Consider the following 21,520-nt stretch of genomic DNA (forward strand, 5'->3'; position numbering starts at 1 on the left):
CACAGACAAAAAACTGGAACATAAAACAGAAGCAATACTGTAGCAGATTCAGTGAAGACTTTAAAATGGTCCACGTCAAAATATTTTTAAAGAGAAAAATAACCACGCTATCACTTGGTTTAGGTTTAGAGAGTTGGTCTTCTCTACACCATTTAGATAACTAGAGACAAATGTGAATCTTTCAAAAGTTTGACACTCACATGACGACAAACATAATCATTTGGTATGGCAGAGTGTATGGACAAGTAAGACACGTTTAATTCCAAAGCCCTGGCTACGTCTTGTAAAGTATCTCATGGCATGAGGGGGATCTATTAATAGGTTCTGGGCTCAGTTCTGATTTTCTACATCATCTTGCAATACTGACTTTCCCACTTGGAGTTGTTTTTTTTCTTTTTTCTCTCTCATGAAAACATAGAACTAGATATTCTCTAAAGTTTTCTTAAGCCCCTAAGTGATACGACGGGTTGTTTGTTTAAAAATATCTTTCAGGCTTAAATTCTGCTTTCTTGAACCACTGCAACAATTTTTACAGAGGAAGGGGTAAGGGTGGGGTAAGAGTTGCTTTCATTAACTTACAAGCTTTAAATACAGAACACAGCGACTCATCTTCTGATTGTATAAAGCATCTGCTCCCTGTGTCCCGAAGTACACAAATCTGCTTGCAGTAAATCACGGTCACCTCAGAAATGATCTCTTCCTCTTCTGTTTTCATGGCAATCCACATTTACTAGTGTTTTCCTATTGAAGTCATCTGCGGTACATTTGATTTCAAGAGCCAGGTAAGGGGCAGACATTCCTGATGAAGGGGCTGACAGTCCCTATAATAAATTGTCCTCCCAAATATATGATTGCTTACCTTTAGATCAGGCCATGCTCATCAGCCTCTAATAAGTTTGAGAGACTCACCAGTCTTAATTTCCTATGTGAATCTATAATTGTCCGCAGAGGTCAATTTCAGTGGATGCCTCATATAAATTAGAATTGAAGATAATGATGCCTGTTCACTTGATCAACTGAAATGACCAGCTGGGTTTAATGGGAGGAAAACAGAAACCCCTGTGAAATTGGAATAGCTTCAAAGGTGAGGGAATGTAATTATTTTTCTGCAAAAGTTTCTTCTCCAAAGGTGACTGGCCATTGTGCTGGTGGGCTTGTGGACCAGCATGTTATAATGGTAGAAACGGCATTCAGAGCCACTGACCACATCCAGAGGCATAAGTCAAAAGTTTGCTCTCTGCTGAGCTGTGGGGGAAAGCAGAATTTCTTCTCCACTCTTATTTTTCATCATTTCATTCACAGTTGGAGAAGTGCTTTGAGTGACGTGCCTAATTGACTTCTGAGAGGCAAATTCTAATTTAGGTTGCTGCAAAAGTGTTTTCTCTTTATAGCCATAAACCATTATCTTAGATCTGTTATCATTGTCTTTAGGGTAATATAATTTGAGGTCTGAACAAATCTTGATATCACCCACACCAACTCCTTTAACCTTACAGATGAAGAAACTGAGGCTCAGGCATGTGAACAGACAGGACTAAGGTCACAAAGCTAGAAAGAGGAAGAGGCGGGGTTAGAATTCAGCAGATGAAAAGACCAAAGACCGATTTCCAGTCCAGTGTTTTCCACTTATGAGTAGCTGGAGACTTGTTTAGGGAGGAAAAGAAGATGCTTTCCATGAAAATCACCATTTAAGAAAACTTAATTTCTACAAAGGTGGGAGGAGGGGAGCTGAGAGAGACAATGAGTAAACGAACCAGTAGCCCCCAAAGCAGATTACTGTTCCCCACAGCTGACTGGGGGCTCTGGCTATGTGTCTCTGAGGGCCAGGGGACAGTTTTACGTACCTCCAGTGACAGCACAGACTCAGGAGCCATACTGCCTGCCTGGGATTGATTCTTGCCTCTGCTAATTCTGAGCTCTGTGACCTTTGGCAAGTTGCTTAAGCTCTCTGTTCCTCAGTCCCTCATCTGTATAAAAGGATGATAACATCAATACTGACTGTTGTGAGGATTCAAAACCTTACTATACCAACCTTACTGTACCAAGAGATTAGATAAAGGCTAAAATAAATTGATATACATAAGGAGCTTCACACATACTAAGAACTATGTCAGGGTCTGCTGTTTCTTTCCTATTCACTCTACCAGGAAAAAGTTTCAGAATATAAGACGTAAGTGGTACTTGTTAATAATGTACACAGGTGCTTTATCTAGATAAAGACACAAGGATTATACTAGAGAGACTTAGAAAGTCATGGATAAAATCCCTTTTTAAGTTTAATAGATTAACTTTTCAATATGTATTACTACAATTTAAAGTTTTTTTAATAAACGATAGGACTTTTTTCATTAAAAATATTCAATGATATCCATAGTTTCATATAAAATGACAGGTATTTCATTAGCAAAACAGTTAGTAAAAGAGCATATCTGTTGTGAAAATTAAAGACAAATTATCATGGCAGGAAACTCGTGCTGAGTGATTAGGAAATTAGTCCTGAAGTGGTTTGGAAGAGCAAGAGAAGTTCGGGGTGCTTCATTTTCTTTGGCCACATAGTGGTTCTTGGGCAAGTCAATATTTGCTCCGTTAGAATTTAACATTATCAAAGCTATCATTAACATTTTACTCCGAGTTCTTAAGAGAAAACCTTTGTAAAATTAACCCTGGAGATCTAGTAATTCAGATCATTTCAGATAAGCCTGAAATGGGGACTATGGGTAGATTAGTTGGTTTTTTTCCATTCATTCTTTAAGCCAAATTCAATGGAAATTTTAAGGGAGGGGAAAAAAAGTTATCTATCCCCCCATCTTTTCATTAAATAACTTTAGCAATCACATAGAAAGATAATTTTTACACATTGTTGCAAAGGACGGTTTTGGAATTTGTTGATGATCTAAGACATGGGGAGGTCATGGTAGGCTGCGTATCTTCCAGTCACATGATGGTAAATCTGTGGGGAAAGCAGAGTTTAGTCATCAGTTATTATATTCCTATTCATATCAATTAATAATGACACTACTACATAATGATTTTAGTTAATATTTCATTATGAAGCCCCACTGTTATGTACTTCAGCAGAATCTCCTTTCAACCTTGCTTTAGGTGGCAGTTTGCTTGGAAGAAGGCAGGTGGGGTATGATGAGGTCAATGAACTGAGTTTTCATCTCTTTGTTCTCACAGTCCAATAAATGCCTTTTTTTAAAAAAATTGAAATTGACTTACAATGCTGTGTTAGCTTCAAGCACACAACAAAGTGATTTATACACACACACACACACACACACACATATATTTTTTTTCAGATTAGTTTCCATTATAGGTTATTACAAGATATTGAATATAGTTCCCTGTGCTATACAGTAAATCCTAGTTTCTAATCCATTTCATGTATAGTAGTATATCTGTTAATCCCAAGCTTGTAAGTTATCCCACCTCCCCTTTCCCCTTTAGAAACCATAAAGTTTGTTTTCTAAGTTGTAAGACTATTTCTCTTTTGTAAATAGGTTCATTTATATTATTTTCTTAGATTCCACATATAAGTGATTTCATAAAATATTTGTCCTTCTCTATCTGACCTACTTCACCAAGTATAATAATCTCCCAGTCCATCCACATTGCTTCAAAAGCATTATTTCATGCTTTTTAATGGCTGAGTAATGTTCTATTGCATATGACACACACACACACACACACACACACACACACACACACACCTTCTTTGTCCATTCCTCTGTCAGTGGACATTTAGGTTGCTTCCATGCCCTGGTTACTATAAATAGGGCTGCTATGAACATCAGTGTGCATGTATGTTTTTGAATTAGTGTTTTCTCTGGATATAATGACCAAGAGTGGGATTGTTAGATAATATGGTAGCTCTATTTTTACTTTTTTTAAAGGAACCTCCACAGTGTTTTCCACAGGGGCTATACCAATTTACATTCCCTCCAACAGTGTAGGAGGGTTCCCTTTACTCCACACCCTCTCCAGCATTTATTTGTAGATTTTTTGATGATGGCCATTTTTGATAATGGCAAGAATACACAGAAGAACTATACAAAAAAAATCTTCATGACCCAGATAATCACGATGGTGTGATCACTCACTTAGAGCTACATATCCTGGAATGTGAAGTCAAGTGGGCCTTAAGAAGCATCACTATGAACAAAGCTAGTGGAGGTGATGGAATTCCAGTTGAACTATTTCAAATCCTAAAAGATGATGCTGTGAAAGTGCTGCACTCAATACGCCAGCACAATTGGAAAATGCAGCAGTGGTCACAGGATTGGAAAAGGTCAGTTTTCCTTTTAATCCCAAAGAAACACAAGGTCAAAGAATGTTCAAACTACTGCACAATTGCACTCATCTCACATGCTAGTAAAGTAATGCTCCAAATTCTCCAAGCCAGGCTTCAGCAATACGTGAACCGTGAACTTCCAAATGTTCAAGGTGGTTTTAGAAAAGGCAGAGGAAACAGAGATCAAATTGCCAACATCCACTGGATCATCAAAAAAGCAAGAGAGTTCCAGAAAAACCTCTATTTCTGCTTTATTAACTACGCCAAAGCCTTTGACTGTGTGGATCACCACAAATTGTGGAAAATTCTGAAAGAGATGGAAATACCAGACCACCTGACCTGCCTCTTGAGAAATCTGTATGCAGGTCAGGAAGCAACAGTTAGAACTGGACATGGAACAATAGACCGGTTCCAAATAGGAAAAGGAGGACATCAAGGCTGTATATTGTCACCCTGCTTATTTAACTTACATGCAGAGTACATCATGAGAAATGCTGGGCTGGATGAAGCACAAGTTGGAATCAAGATTGCCAGGAGAAATATCAATAACCTCAGATATGCAGATGACACCTCCTTTATGGTAGGAAGTGAAGAGGAACTAAAAAGCCTCTGATGAAAGTGAAAGAGGAGAGTGAAAAAGTTGGCTTAAAGCTCAACATTCAGAAAACTAAGATCATAACATCTGGTCCCATCACTTCATGGGAAATAGATGGGGAAACAGTGGCTGACTTTATTTGGGGGGGGGCTTCATAATCACTGCAAATAGTGACTGCAGCCATGAAATTAAAAGACGCTTACTCCTTGGAAGGAAAGTTATGACCAACCTAGATAGTATATTCAAAAGCAGAGACATTACTTTGCCAACAAAGTTCCATCCAGTCAAGGCTATGGTTTTTCCAGCAGTCATGTACAGATGTGAGAGTTGGACTTTAAAGAAAGCCGAGAGCCAAAGAATTGATGCTTTTGATCTGTGGTGCTGGAAGACTCTTGAGAGTCCCTTGGAAGTGCAAGGAGATCCAACCAGTCCATCCTAAAGGAGATCAGTACTGAATATTCCCTGGAAGGACTGATGTTGAAGCTGAAACTCCAATACTTTGGCCACCTGATATGAAGAACTGACTCATTTGAAAAGATCCTGATGCTGGGAAAGACTGAAGGCAGGAGGAAAAGGGGACGACGGAGGATGAGATGGTTAGATGGCATCACCGACTCAGTGGACGTGAGTTTGAGTAAACGCTGGGAGTTGGTGATGGACAGAGAGGCCTGGCGTGCTGCAGTCCATGGGGTCTCAAAAAGTCGGACACGACTGAACGACTGAACTGAACTGAACTGATTCTGACCAGTGTGATGTGATACCTTGCTGTAGCTTTGATCTCTGTTCTCTAATGATTAGTGATGTTGAGCACCTTTCCATTTGTGCATTGTCCATCTGTAAGTCCTCTTTAAACAAGTGATTTTTTATTTCTTTCTTAAAAATACTTGTCAGGTGTTCCAAGGACAGTGGGCTACTGCTCCTCACCTGCCTCTCGATGTCGGCAAGTAGAGTGCTGGCACCTATTCGAAAGAGTTCAGGCTTCATCCACTCATCTCCCAGCTCCTCCTTTATGAGAGAGAGCCACACAAGGGAGTCCTTCGCGCTGCGGATGCCTCCGGCCGGTTTAAAGCCTACCTGGAAGAGGAAAAGGGAAAGAGAACAATGCTTAGTGTTGTTACTGCGTTGCTTTAAAAACCAGTCTTGCATTAATATAGGGTCTCCATCCTTTCTCTTTTCTAAATCCTATTTCACTTCCCCCAGCACTCAGAGCACTGACTCAAGCCCATTCACAGGACAAAATGACTTTTCCAAGATTAATGGGAAGAATGTCACTGCTTCCAAGGAGACACTAATGAGAGTTAATAACCCTCATTAACATTTCACTTGCTGGAAAGTCATAAGCCTTAACCATCTAGACTATAGCTATGAACCTGGGATAAACAAGAGAGGTGTCAATAAACAGGAAAACATAACACAGGAGCCTGTTCATTCTCCATTTCTATCAGGAGGCCATGGGAAATGTACACCTTTTGGCCCTTCAATCTGAACTGCAAAAGATACATTTGTGGGTTTAAAATGAGAAGAAACAATCAGTGAGGCCGTACTGACCAAACCACAGCAACCACCAAGGACAGGTGACACTTATTTTAATCAACTTAACTACAGGGACTTTTAAGTTGTCAGTAGACTGAGCTGCATAAAACAGCCAAACAGCTAAATAAGCACAGGAGAAAAAGACAGTGTAGGGGCCCTTCACACTTCAGCAGTCTCTGCAGCTGACCACCAATAGCACAATTCAGCCAGTATCTGATGTTTACAAATGATGTCCCTGAGTCCGTTAGAAAAGGATAGATGTGTCCTATATACAGTAAAACCTGCTTATCTAGAAATACTTTTCTTAAGAACTTGATTATCTAATAGAGTAAATACCCAAAGCCCAAGGACTGAAGCTCACACATTTGACCACTCCCGAGTTTGGTTGCTCTGCTGGAGAGCACCAGTGAGGGGGAGTGTTGGAGGGGTGGTTGTTGCTAACAGAATGCCAGAGAAGGGACACAATAAGTATATGGTCCATTATCAGCCCATAAAAAAATGAATAAACAGAAACCTCAATTAGGGACTTCCCTGGTGGTCCTGTCATTAAAAATCTGCCCTCTAACGCAGGGGACATGCTTTAGATCCCTCATCCTAAGACCCCACATCCTGCATTTCTGCAACTACTGAGCCCATTCGCCACAAGGAAAGTTGCCCCATGCTGCAACTAAGACTCGATGCAGCCAAATAAATTTTTTAAAAAAAGAAAGAAAAGGAAACGTCAATTCAATAGAGTTGGGGGCGCTTACTCCTGGATAACAGGAAGAAGAGAGACTCTTCTTTCCTGGCAAGGACTCAGTGCGTGAACAGTCCCCGACTCCTTGTTTACTACACCTCCCATCTTCCTTTTCCTCTCAAGCATTCTTCTTCCCCTTCTTCCCTTGCCCTGCAGGGAGTTGCATGTGGCTCGCCACGTTCATTGATCCCCAGTAAATCCATCTTGGCTGGAGAAATAGCTGGCAGTCTACTTGCTTTAGGTCAACAAACCCTAGCTGGAAACTTCTAGCTAAACTGGCCTCCCCCCTTTTCCTCACCACAGAGCATCCAATGACCAACAGTCAAGTCTCACCAAGCCCACCCTCTGAATCCCTCTCCACACACACACACGCTTTCCTCTCAACTCTCCACACACACACACGCTTTCCTCTCTACTCTCCACACACACACACGCTTTCCTCTCAACTCTCCACACACACACACGCTTTCCTCTCTACTCTCCACACACACACACGCTTTCCTCTCAACTCTCCACACACACACACGCTTTCCTCTCAACTCTCCACACACACACACGCTTTCCTCTCTACTCTCCACACACACACGCTTTCCTCTCTACTCTCCACACACACACGCTTTCCTCTCTACTCTCCACACACACACGCTTTCCTCTCAACTCTCCACACACACACGCTTTCCTCTCAACTCTCCACACACACACACGCTTTCCTCTCAACTCTCCACACACACACGCTTTCCTCTCAACTCTCCACACACACACACGCTTTCCTCTCAACTCTCCACACACACACACGCTTTCCTCTCAACGCTCGGTTCCACTGGTTTAGTTCAGACCCCCATCAGTCCTCACAGGAACATCGGCAGAAGTCCCCGCACTGGTTTCCCTGCCTCGGTCACATGTCACACAGCTAAGCAACAGCCACACAGAGATTCTAACCACATCTACCTATCACTCTGGAGCCCAGGTGACCTTGTAAGAGTAAGGGGAGGTGAGGGTGGGAGAGGTAAGTGGAGTGAATCTATTTATTGAGATAAGGCAAAAAAGAAAAGAAAAAATCAGTGAGCTGATATTAGCATACATGTTAATCATAGGAGCATTTTCTGTCAATTAGGCAGTATTGCACACAGATTTTTCTATATAATTCTGCTGTATCAGCAAGTCTATTTGGCAATGCTTTGAAACAGAGTTTCCAGCATAAGTTTATCCTGTCTTTTTTTAAGGGAGAGAATATGGAAAACATAAATCTACAATGAAATCAGTTATGAAATATCAAACCTCTGCTTCTCAAGAGTGACACTAATCATGGTCTGGAAGGCAACCCATTACATTTTAAAACATCTCTTAAATCAATGATGTGGAAGCTTCACCGTCTAAGGGTTGCCTGGATAGCTTGTCAACCCTCGGAGAAAATGCCCCTGATTTGCAGATATACACACGGGTCCTTTCTTTGTGAAGTCAAGTGTGATCCAGATGAATATGAACTGACTTCTACCCGCCTCTCAGTAAAACCAAGATGAACTTTTATTGGCTAAGAAAAGGGGCAATACAGTTAAAAACAAAGTCATGAAAGACAGCAAACCGTTCCTCCCTCTCTACCAGGATCTAGATCATTGAGCTGTTAAAACTTTTATTGAAATTCTTATGTAAGAGTTCTTTCAGGAAGGGACGTGTTCACTTTCAAGATAACGGCTCAATGAGTGAATCAATGAGTGCTTGTTAAAAACAATACAGGACTGGGTGCCCCATGGAGAATTTTAGCCCCGACTGTGGAGCTTACGAGGACTTCTCTGTGTAGCTCAATGGTAAAAAATCCACCTGCCAATGCAGGAGATACGGGTTCAATCTCTGAACCAGGAAGATCACCTGGCAAAGGAAATGGTAACCCACTTCAGTATTCTTGCCTGGGAAATCCCACAGACAGAGGCGCCTGGTGGGACAGAGTCCATGGGGTTGCAAAGTGTCGGATACACCTGAGCAACAAAATAACAATATCACAGAGTTTATGAACAAGTAGAGATGCCTGAGGAGTATCCCTGACCCAGGGCTGCTGGGGGTGAGGGCCCAGGCATTTGGAAGTATAAAAAACTTCACATCAGTACTTCCCCGGCAGTCCAGTGGTTAAGATTTTGCCTTCCAATGCAGGAGCTGAGGGTTCAATCTCTGGTCAGGGAGCTAAGATCCCATATGCCTCATAGCCAAAAAAAAAAAAATCAAAACAAAACAGAAGCAATATTGTAACACATTCAATCAGACTTTTAAAAAATGGCCCACATCAAAAAATTCTTCAAAAAAAAAAAAACAAAACTGCATCTATTGGAATGTTTTTTGGCTGAGAGTAATCCCAGGTCTAGTGAATGGTCGTGATGTCATTTGAAGGTCCCGAAGCTAGAGTTCTCATATTTACAGTCTTTCTTTTAAAAAAAAAAAAATTGTTTTTAAAATTGGATCATTGCAGAAAGGCTACCAAGTAGAGGTTACTCAAGTTAAGTCAACTTTCCTATGTAGGTCACGGTAGATATTTATCCTATTTGTAATCTTTTAAGATATAAAGGTATTCCGAAGGAAAAATTCTGGAAGGAGTTCATCTCCTCTTAAACCTAGGTACCTTCTAAGAAAGGTCTCCGATTCCAAAATAAACTGAAATACAGTCACATATAAAGTCATCACATCCCAGCTGGCAAAGGATTAAAGTTCTTTTTTTGGTTTCTATTCAGCAGACATCAAGAGATTGGTTTTAAAAGATGCCTTTCGTGAAGGCAAAGTGTCATTTTAAAAAAAAATTACCTTTCTCTCCCATGATGTAAAAAAAAAAGTAATCCTTTGAGATAATTTGCAGCTAAACAAGCAACTTGAAGTGAAAAGGAAAATCCAAACTCATTTTTTAAAAAAGCACCTCCTACACATTTTTTCCTTTTAAATTCATATGTTTCAAAAAATATGTATTATTTTTTGAAAAGCTGGCAAAAGCGAGCATATACCCTCCTCAGCTTAACAGTCTTCCAAAGAGCACATCTGACTGCCATAAAACGCAAAACTGGATATTTAATTCAAGAGCTATATAACGTCTAGCTACCTTTTCCCTGCTGTTTCACAGCATTTCATTATTTTGTTTAATAAGTTCATCTCCTCGAGAATTTTCTCTTCACCTCACATTATTAAAAGTAATAAGTTTTTCTGGACCGGGGGTTTCCCAACAGAAAAACCAATTTATGTGTGTCCTTCAATAATGACAGGAAAAGATTATTTCCCATTATATTGCATACTTTTCATATCACCACCACAGCTTATCATTCAATAAATGTTACTCTGCAATTCTTTCCATTCCTCAAGGAAGTTTAATTTCTGCATTAACCTGTTTTCGCCGGCCAACGCCTTAGCAGAAAGCCTCTGTTGTGGCAGAATTAGTTCGTTAAAGAACCCATTTAGGAATCTCTTGTCAGTGATAACATTGTCTTCGGTTAATAAAAGGACGAAAAGTGAGTTTACATCTTGATCACACCTACTAACTCCCTCACTCATCCTCACTTTTCTATGAATCACACATTCTTTCCCCATGAATGTATTCTTTTGTCATGAAAGGTAAATTAAACGTTTATCTTAATAAAGTGAATGCATTCACAGCATCTGCATATAAAGACAGCTATCGTGGCTGTGACTAGTATGATAAATAACATCATCTTTACTCCAAGGAAGAAAGATTTGCTGGCAATAAAATACCTTGTTTCCAGTTTTCCAGAAGAAATCTCTAATGGCCCGAAGCATAACTATAGCTACTGGAAAGGTAGCATTTACTGTTTCTTTTCCTGTAGAGGTCTTAATAAAATCTGATCCTAAAAAAGAAGAGGAAGAAAAGCTCCATATCAATTTTTTAAATTTATTAATTAAAATACTTACTTTTTTTTTTCTTCCACTTTTGAGTCAGCGGAAGGAGCAAGTCGTGTACCCTTTTTTCCCTGAGGAATTTATTTTTCATCAATTATTTTTCTCTTACTTTGTGTGTATGCTTAGCCGCTAAGTCATGTCTGATTCTTTGTGACCCCATGGACCATAGCCCACCAGCCTTCTCTGTCCACGGGATTCTCCAGGCAAGGATACTGGAGTGGGTTGCCGTTGCCTGCTCCAGGAGATCTTCCCGACCCAGGGATCTAACCCACGTCTCTTGAGTCTCCCAAGTTCCTCTTACATAAAATTAATTAAATTAGGCATCAAATGGATTCTTCCAGACCCCTGGGGCTCTTGCGTCTACATTTCCATATCATCAACTAAAACCAGGTTGGTTTATTTAATGGAAAACTGAGAGAAATAGAAACAATTTTTTGCCCTATGCTTAGGAATGCTGGAGACCCGGGTTCAATCCCTGGGTTGGGAAGATCCCCTGGAGAAGGAAATGGCAACCCACTCCAGTACTCTTGCCTGGAGAATCCCATGGAGGGAGGAGCCTGGTGGGCTACAGTCCATGGGGTCACAAAGAGTCAGACACGACTGAGCGGCTTCACTCACTCACTCACTCACTAGCATCATATATCATCACACTACTACAAAACTGGAGGGCCTACTCATTTTCCCCTCATCTTCTTTCTTAGGTGCGGTAGAAAGTGTGCAGAACAGCTGTGACAATACAAGGAGAATCATCACTAGCTGATGTCTACTGCATTGTCTCTTAACAAAAGCTGTCTTCCAACTAGACTGTGACTTTCATGAAAGACACCACATATTTTCACCTTGCAAATATTTTCAACAACTTCCTGTCTCTCAAATATATCTTCAACCTAATGATGTAGTTTAACAAAATAGCACAAGGAGACAGAGAGAGGAGAGTAATAGTTAAGAGTTACTGAACTCTGGGTACTATGCACCATTCCAGTGATTTACAAATATTGACTCAGTCCTCACAATAACTGTATGCGTACTAATATGTACTAATAAATACTAATATGATCCCTATTTTTAAGGAGGAAATGGTGACTGCAGCCATGAAATTAAAAGATGCTTACTCTTTGGAAGAAAAGTTATGACCAACCTAGACAGCATATTAAAAAGCAGAGACATTACTTTACCAACAAAGGTCCATTTAGTCAAGGCTATGGTTTTTTCAGGAGTCATGTATGGATGTGAGAGTTGGACTATAAAGAAAGCTGAGTGCCAAAGAATTGATGCTTTTGATCTGCGGTGTTGGAGAAGACTCTTGAGAGTCCCTTGGACTTCAAGGGGATCCAACCAGTCCTGAATATTCATTGGAAGGACTGAAGCTGAAGCTGAAATTCCAATACTTTGGCCACCTGATGCAAAGAAATGATGCTGGGAAAGATTGAAGGCGGGAGGAGAAGGGGATGACAGAGGATGAGATGGTTGGATGGCATCACTGACTCAGTGGACATGAGTTTGAGTAAACTTTGGGAGTTGGTGATGGACAGGGAGGTCTGGCATGCTGCAGTCCATGGGGCTGCAAAGAGTCGGACACAACTAAGTGACTGAACTGAACTGAAAGGAAAGTAACTTGCTTGAGGTCAAACAGTAAGTGAGGGAGGAAGAATTTTAACAAAAGCAATAGAATTTAACCCATGTGCTACAGTGCCTCCAAAAAACGTAATGAGGGTCACACAGTCAGACACAGTCAGACACAGGGTCCATCCTCCATGTGGTAATCTACCCTCAAACTGTTCTGTGGACCACAGCTCAGCATCACAGGCACTACCAGAGAGCCTGTTAAAAACGCAGACCCTCGGATCCCACACTGAACCAATTAAATCACAATCTGAACAGAAACTAGGTTTCCAGATGATTCCTGGGCAATTTATGGCCCACACCCATGGAATCTGTGAAATCATTTGTAATCTAATCTCTGAGATTCTCCGAAGGTCCATCAAGGTGGTCAAAAGTAGAGGAAAGAAGTGGCCAAAACTTCCCCCTCTAGTTCTAAGGGCACAAAACACTTCCAGGAAGATTCCGTGGACAGAGAAGTTCAAATTGACACACCTTGAGTAAGTACAATGTGAAAGGCACAGCAGAAAATATAAATACAAATCATTCAAGCTCTTTCCCTCAAAAGCATACATTCAAGGAGCAGGTGGAGATGCAGCATAAATCCCGCGTAATCACTTGATAAGCCAGAAGTCAGGAGATCTGGTTTCTAGCTCTGGCTGACATTTACCTTACAAATTCCATTACCTCACCTTTCTCATTTATAAAATATGTCTGGAAATCCTTACTTGCCTCATAGTGTTATAAAAGTAATCAAAACAGACAGTCTCTATAAAAGGATTCGGAAAATTATCAATGTTATACAAACCGAAATGGAGCAGGGACCTAGGTAGGGCTGCAATCTGTGTAAGAACTATGAGAATTCTGTTCTACCCAATCAGGTCATCAGAAACTTTCTTTCCTTTGGACCTGAAGGCCCACTGGAAGAAATGGAGATGTGCTTGTCATGCCCGCATTCTTGAAGAATTATTTACTGGGAGCTTACTATGGGCTGCATTCTGCCTACCTGCTGGGAACAGACCGGTACACAAAACAAAGTTCCTGCCCTTGTGACTAGATTCTCGAGAAGAAAAAGACAATAAATAAATAAACACATAATGAAGGCCACCTGATGCGAAGAACTGACTTATTTGAAAAGACCCTGATACTGGGAAAGATTGAGGGCAGGAGGAGAAGGGGATGACAGAGGATGAAATGGCTGGATGGCATCACTGACTCAATGGACATGAGTCTGAGTGAACTCCGGGAGTTGGTGAGGGACAGGGAGGCCTGGCGTGCTGCATTCCATGGGGTTGCAAAGAGTCGGACACGACTGAGCGACTGAACTGACTGACTGCATGAATGAAGGCCAGGTGGAGGTAAGTGTGATGAAGAAAAGTAATGTAATGAGCAAGAGAGTGATGGAGGTGGGGAGAGACAGCTGTAATTTAACAGTCATCATTAAAGTATTTCTGATGAGTGAAATCCAGAGAACTATGAAAGGAACCTTTGAAAAGAGCATCACAAAGAGGGAAACAGCAAGTGCAAAGGCCTTGAAGTAGGCATGTGCTAAGCTGATGAATGAATGAATGGATGGGTGAATGAATGAATGGGACTACAGAACCAATACCTGGCCCCTACAATATCAGAAATAATAAGCAGAGGGAAGAAATGAAAGCCAGGAAATACATGTAAAAGAACATCAGCAAAGATTCACACTGATACCAAGATGTGTTTTCCTAATAGGTGTCAGTGTCTTCTGATTCACTAGAAGGCTTTGGGTACCATATTCGATACAAGGCTTCCCTGGTGGCTCAGTGGTGAAGAATCCACCTGCCAGTGCAGGAGACACAGGTTCAATACCTGTTCCAGGAAGATCTCACATGCTGAGGAGCTACTAAGCCCGGGCACCACAATTGTTGAGACTGTGCTCTCAAGCCTAGGAACTGCAACTACTGAAGCCTGCATGCCCTAGAGCCTATGAAGCCACTGCAATGAGAAGCCCATGAACTACAATAAAGAGCAGCCCTGCACTCTCTGCAACTAGAGAAAAGCATGCATAGCAATGAAGACCCAGCAGAGCCAAAAATAAATAAAATTATTTTTAAAAAACCAATATTGGATATCATCTAAATTCTTCATCTCAGAAGAGAGGCTATCAAGGGTACATATTAATAATCACTTCCCATTGTTATAGATTATGGCTTCATAGTTCACTTCTTTTTATTGATGAATAGTATTCTATTGCATGGTTGTTTCACCGTTTGTTTAGCCATTCATCTATCTAAGGATATCTTAGTTGTTTTCACTTTGGCAATTATGAATAAAGTTGCTATAAACATTCATATACAGGTCTTTGTGTGCACATAAGCAATTTTCAAATCAGTTGAGTAAATAACAAGGAAAGCAATCGCTAGATTTTATAGTAAGACCATATTTAGCCTTGAAAAAAACTGCCAAATTTTCCTGCAAAGTAGTTATACCACTTTTCATCCCCAACCGTAATGAATAAGAGTTCCTGTTGCTCTGTATCTTCATTAGTGATTGGTATCAATTTTTGGCAATCTAACAAGTATGCCTATAATCAAGGGCATATGTTGTTAGATTAGATTACACCTATTTCAACTATGGGTTACTATTGTAATCAGTTTTTCTTAAATTTCAAATTCCAATTGTCCATTACAGTAAATAGGAAAGAAACAGACCTTTGTATATTAAACTTATATCATGCAACCTTGGTAAACTCACTTAGTAGCTTCAGGAGTTCGTTGTTTCGGAGGGATTTTCTCCATAAACAGTCATGTCATCTACACAGAAAGGCACTTTTATACCTTTCTTCTTGTATTAACTTCTCATGATTGTTATAACAAATTATAACAAACTAGGTAGCACAAAGCAACCGAAATTTATTCTCACTGTTTTGGAGGCCAGACGTCCAAAATCAAGGAGGCAGCAGGGCTGTCTTCCCTGTGGAGGCTCTCACGAGAACATCTTCCTGGCCTCTTTGACTTCTTATAGCTTCCACCATTCCTTGCCTGCATCACTGCAAGCTCTGTCTCCATCTGCATATTGCCTCCCCTTCTGCATGTGAGCTTAATATTACTTCGCCTTTCTCTTATAAGGGCATGCGGCTGCGTGAGTGCTCAGTCATGTCTGGCTCTCTGCAACCCTGTGGTGCTTAGCCCACCAGGCTCTTCTGTCTGTGGAATTTTCCAGGCAAGAATACTGGAGTGGGTTGCCATTTTCTACTACAGGGGATCTTCCCAACCCAGAGCATATAGGATGACATTTTGAGCCCACTTGGATAAGCCAGAATAGTAAAGTTATTTCAAAATCCTTAATTTAAACACATCTGCAAAGGCTCTCCCCACCAAAAAAAGGTAATGTTCACAGGTTCTGGGGATGAGGATGTAAATCTATTTTGGGGAGCCTTTATTAGCCTACCACACTTTCCAATCTTTATACATTGATTTTCCTTTTCTTGTCTTATTGCACCAACTAGGACTCACAGTAAAATGTTGAGTAGGAATGCTGAGAAAGAACATCCATCCCTGTTCTTAGAAGGGTCTTAGGGAAAAAGCATCCAGTTCCTCAGCATATTAGCTGAAGTTTGTTTGTAGATATGTTTTATCAAGCTGAGGGGGTTCCTCTCTATTCCTAATTTGCTGAGAGATTTTATTAGGATTAGGTGTTGGAATATACCAAATGCTTTAACTGTACCAATCGATATTAGTATACAATTTTATTTTCTTTTTTAGCTTATTGTTATGGTAGATTATATTACATTGAATCAGTCTTGCACACCTGGAGTAAATCCCAGTTGGCTGTGGTATATTATTCTTTTTATATATTGGACTCATTTTTGCTACTACATTGTAGACAACTTTCACATCTATGTTCCTGAGTGATATTAACATTCACCTATTGCTTTTCTTTCTCATAACTGATATTTGGGTAATGATAGTCTCACAGAGTGAGTGCTCTCTCTTCTACTTTCTAGACGAGATTGTAGAGAACTAGTATTATTTTCTTCCTTAAATGTTTTGCACAAGTCATCAGTTAAACCATCAAGAGCTAGTGCTTTCCTTTTTGGAAGGTTTTAAATATTTTTCTTTAATAATTTGCTAAATATTTATTCAACAATTTATTAAAGTATCAAATATAATATTATTAGATAAATTATCAAATATTATATTATTAAAGAAGAAAATTCATTATCTTGTAATACTATCATTAAAATATTTTATAAAATAAAATTAAAATAACATCACTAATAGCCATATGTCTATTCAGACTATTTCTCTCGGTGTGAGTTTTGATTATTTACATTGCTCAAGAAATTGATCTAAGCCATCTGTATTATCAAACTGTGGGCAAAGAGTTCTTCATACTATTCTTTTATTATTTTTTAAAGATGATAGGAATAGTAATGATCTCTTGTTTCTGATATTAGCATTCTCTCTTTGATTCTTGGTTATTCTAGCTAGAGTTTTATCAATTTGATTGATCTTTTCAAAGTACCAGCTTTTGGGGTTTTCAAATTTTCTATATTGTTTTTGTTTTCAATTTCATTTCTGTTCTAAATTTTATTTCTGTTGTTCTGCTTGCCTTAGGCTTAAATTGGTGTTCTTTCTCTTTGTATGTCCTAAGGTAGAAGCTGAGATTATTGATTTTTGATCATTCTTCTAACATATGCAGTTAGAAATTTCCTTCTAAGCTCTGCTTTTGCAACATTTTACAAATTTTGATGAGTTGTACTTTAACTTTCATTTAATTAAAAAGAAATTTCAAAAACTTCCTTTAAGAATGTCTTAAACCAAATGTTATTTAGAAGTACCTTAATTTTCAACTATTTGGGAAATTTTCAGCCGTCTTTCTTCTATTGATTTCTAGTTTAGTTTCACTATAGTTCAAGAACATACTTTCTATTGTTTATTCTTTTAAATTCATTTAAGTGTGCTTTAAGAACCAGGGTGTGTCCCTTGCTTGGTGAACATCCATGTGAACTTGAAAATATGTATTCTACTGCTATTAGATAGTTTTCTATAAATGTCAACTTGATTAATACGGCTATTCAGGTCAATTACATCCTAGCTGATACTTGAGCTTGAGCTATCCACTACTGAAAGACAGGTCATGAAGTACAGTTATAATAATAGATTTGTCTATTTCTCTTTTCAGTTCTATCAGATTTTGCCTCAGATTTTGATGCTCTGTTTTTAGATGTATATGTGTTTAGGATTGTTCAGGATGTCTTCTTTGAGAAATGATCCCTTTATTTTTATGCAATGTCCTTACTTATCCCTAAAAATGTTCCTTTTACTGAAGTTTTTGTCTGAAATTAATACCCCTTATTCAGAGGTTAGCATGGTATATGTTCCTCCAACTTTTTAGTTTGAACCTTTAAAGTCTTTATATTTAAAGTGGATTCCTTACAAACAACATACAATAGGGTCTTATTTTTATAATTAATTATAACTTTTCTATGTGTTGTATTTTTATTGGTACACTTCTTCCTACCTTCTCTGGCTTTAACTGAACATTTTATATGATTCCATTTTATCTCCTCTCAGCATATCAATTATACTTCTTTTGTATATTTTTTAGTGGTTGCCCTGTAGCTTTCAATATACATTTTTAAGTAATCTAAATCTACCTCCAAATAACTATATATTGCTATAAGTACTACAGTTATTTTTCAACCAAGTATTCCTAATTTTTCCCTCCTATCCCCTATAACACCACTGTAGTTCATTTTCATTTATACATATGGTACAACCCAGACAGCATATTAAAAAGCAGAGACATTACTTTGCCATCAAAGGTCTGTCTAGTCAGGCTATGGTTTTTCCAGTAGTCATGTACAGATGTGAGAGTTGGACTATAAAGAAAGCTGAGTGCCAAAGAATCAATGCTTTTGAACTGTGGTGTTGGAGAAGACTCTTGAGAGTCCCTTGGACTGCAAGGAGATCCAACCAGTCCATCCTAAAGGAGATCAGTGCTGAGTGTTCATTGGAAGGACTGATGTTGAAGCTGAAACTCCAGTACTTTGGCCACCTGATGCAAAGAGCTGACTCATTTGAAAAGACCCTGATGCTGGCAAAGATTGAAGTCGGGAGGAGAAGGGGATGACAGAAGATGAGATGGTTGGATGGCATCACCGACTCAATGGATATGAGTTTGAGTAAGCTCCAGGAGTTGGTGATGGACAGGGAGGCCTGGTGTGCTGCAGTCCATGGGGTCGCAAAGAGTTGTACACAACTCCCTGGGTGTTCTTTGGAAGGAATGAAGCTAAAGCTGAAACTCCAGTACTTTGGCCACCTCATGCGAAGAGTTGACACATTGGCAAAGACTCTGATGCTGGGAGGGATTGGGGGCAGGAGGAGAAGGGGACGACAGAGGATGAGATGGCTGGATGAGACTCACGACTCGATGGACAGGGAGGCCTGGCGTGCTGCGATTCATGGGGTCGCAAAGAGTTGGACACAACTGAGGGACTGAACTGAACTGAACTGAATTGAACTGAGCAACTGAACTGAACTGAATGGTATAATCACCCAGTATACTATCACTGTTACTACTTTAAACAGTTATCTTTTAGATCAACTGAGAAAGAAAATAATTTATTTTTGTCCTTCACTTATTTTTTCTCTGATGTTCTTTCTTTTTCAATGTAAATCAGAGTTTCTGACTTACATAATTTCCTACTCCCAGAATAATATTTTTAACATTTCTTATAGGGAAGATCTGCTGGCAATGACTTCCCCCAGTTTTTAACATGTCTAAGCCCTTTGCTTTTTATGGACAATTTCACTGAATATAGAGTTTTAGATTGGTGGAGTTTTTTGCCTTCAGTACTTTACTTCAGTTTATTTTGACATGGTTTTCAATGGAAGTCCATTGAAATTGTTTCCTTTTTCTTTTCTCTGGCTTTTTATGAAATTTTCTATATGTCTTTGGTTTTCTTTAGTGTGAATATTATATACATATATACTATGTAAAGGAACTTCCCTGGTGGCTCAGATGGTAAAGCGTCTGCCTACACTGTGGGAGACCCGAGTTCAATCCCTGGGTCAGGAAGATCTCCTGGAGAAGGAAATGGCAACCCACTCCAGTATTCTTGCCTGGAAAATCCCATGGACAGAGGAGCCTGGTAGGTTACAGTCCATGGGGTCGCAAAGAGTCGAACACGACTAAGCAAATTTACTTTCACTTTCACATAGCTATGTAAAAGGAAATGGCAACCCACTCCAGTATTCTTGCCTAGAAAATCCTATGGACAGAGGAACCGGGTGGGATACAGTTCACGGGGTTGCAAACAGACACAACTGAGCAACTGAACATGCATATCTAAGTATACTGTTTTTTGTTTGCTTGTTTCTGATATTTATTCTGCTAAGTGAGCTTCCTGGATCTATACTTTGGTAAGAAAGTGAAGTAGCTCAGTCGTGTCCAACTCTTTGTGACCCCATGGACTGTAGCCCACCAGGCTCCTCCCTCCATGGGATTCTCCAGGTAAGAATACTGGAGTGGGTTGCCATTTCCTTCTCCAGGGGATCTTCCTAACCCAGGGATCAAACCCAGGTCTCCTGCATTGCAGGCAGATGCTTTAACCTCTGAGCCACCAGGGAAGCCCAATAGTTTGGTATCTATCATTAATTTTGGAAAATTCTTGGCCACTATTACTTCAAATATGTTGTCTGCTCAATTTTCTCTTTCTTCTTCAACTATTCCAGTTACATGTGCCACACCTTTTGAAATTACCCCACAGTTTTTGGATGTTCTTTTTTTGTTTTCACCCGTTTTTTCCTTTGTATTTCAGTTTAAGAGGTTTCTTTTGATATCTCTTCATAGTCACTGACTCTTTCCACAGTTCTATCCAGCCTCCTGACAAGGTATTCTTCATTCCTGTTTCAGTGTTTTTGATTTCTAGCTTTTTCTTTTGAGTATTTCTTAGGGTTTCTATCTCTCTGTTTACATTACCTACCATTCCTCATGTTGTCTACTTTCCCCATTAAGATTAACATGTCAGTCACAGTTACTTTAAATTTCTCTTTCTGATAATTCTAACATATCTGCCATATCTGCTGCTGCTAAGTCACTTCAGTCGTGTCTGACTCTGTGCGACCCCATAGACAGCAGCCCACAGGCTCCCCCGTCCCTAGGATTCTCCAGGCAAGAATACTGGAGTGGGTTGCCATTTCCTCCTCCAGTGCATGAAAGTGAAAAGTGAAAGTGAAGTTGCTCAGTCGTGTCCGACTCGTAGCGACCCCAGGGACTGCAGCCCACCAGGCTCCTCTGTCCATGGGATTTTCCAGGCAAGAGTACTGGAGTGGGGTGCCATTGCCTTCTCCAAACTCTGGTTAAATGTTTGTTTGTCTCTACAGATTGTGTTTTTTCTTGCCTTTTAGCATCTCTTGTAATTTTCTGTTGAATGCCAGATGTGACATCAGGCAATAAGAACAGAGAATAAGGAGGACTTCAGTGTGAGATTTTATGTTAATCTGGCTAAGAGTCAGGCTGTGTTTACTGTAGCCAAAGGTATCACAGTTTTTGAAACCTATAATATCCTTGTTTTTGTCTCTCATGTTTACTTCAGTCTTCCTAAATCTTCCTCTTTAGGGAGAGTACATGTCTTTTAGCTCTGTCAGCTGTAATCCACTAGATTACTGGAGCCCTATTACTGTAATGATAATGCATGGGAGAAAAGAAGTATTTTATAATCTTATTATTAAATTTCAGTCTTTAAGTGGGTCTTTGTCCTTGCGCTGTAACCTTCATAAGTGTGTCTTGGCTTTTCTCCCTGACTTTGATGATTTGGGAAGACTAGAGTGAAATGCCCTCCCCAGTAGGATGAGGCTCTAACAAAGCCTTTTGCCTTGGAAAGTGGACCTTTGTT

The 21,520-nt window shown here is 39.8% G+C and overlaps 1 protein-coding gene across 1 annotated transcript in view; it reads right to left on the minus strand.

Moving 5' to 3' along the window:
• Positions 1–234: 234 nt before the first annotated feature.
• DERA (deoxyribose-phosphate aldolase) overlaps positions 235–21,520 on the minus strand; it is a 121,536-nt gene continuing 100,250 nt past the window's right edge. The window contains exons 7-9 of the mRNA XM_069585614.1: positions 10,879–10,991; positions 5,814–5,963; positions 235–2,950 (exon numbers count right to left, since the gene is read on the minus strand). Of these exons, the coding sequence (XP_069441715.1) occupies positions 2,894–2,950; positions 5,814–5,963; positions 10,879–10,991 (320 nt within the window). The 3' untranslated portion in view covers positions 235–2,893. The remainder of the gene's footprint in view (positions 2,951–5,813; positions 5,964–10,878; positions 10,992–21,520) is intronic.

The sequence above is a fragment of the Ovis canadensis genome, chromosome 3 (genome assembly GCF_042477335.2).
Source record: "Ovis canadensis isolate MfBH-ARS-UI-01 breed Bighorn chromosome 3, ARS-UI_OviCan_v2, whole genome shotgun sequence".
In the NCBI taxonomy this organism is placed as follows: Eukaryota; Metazoa; Chordata; class Mammalia; order Artiodactyla; family Bovidae; genus Ovis; species Ovis canadensis.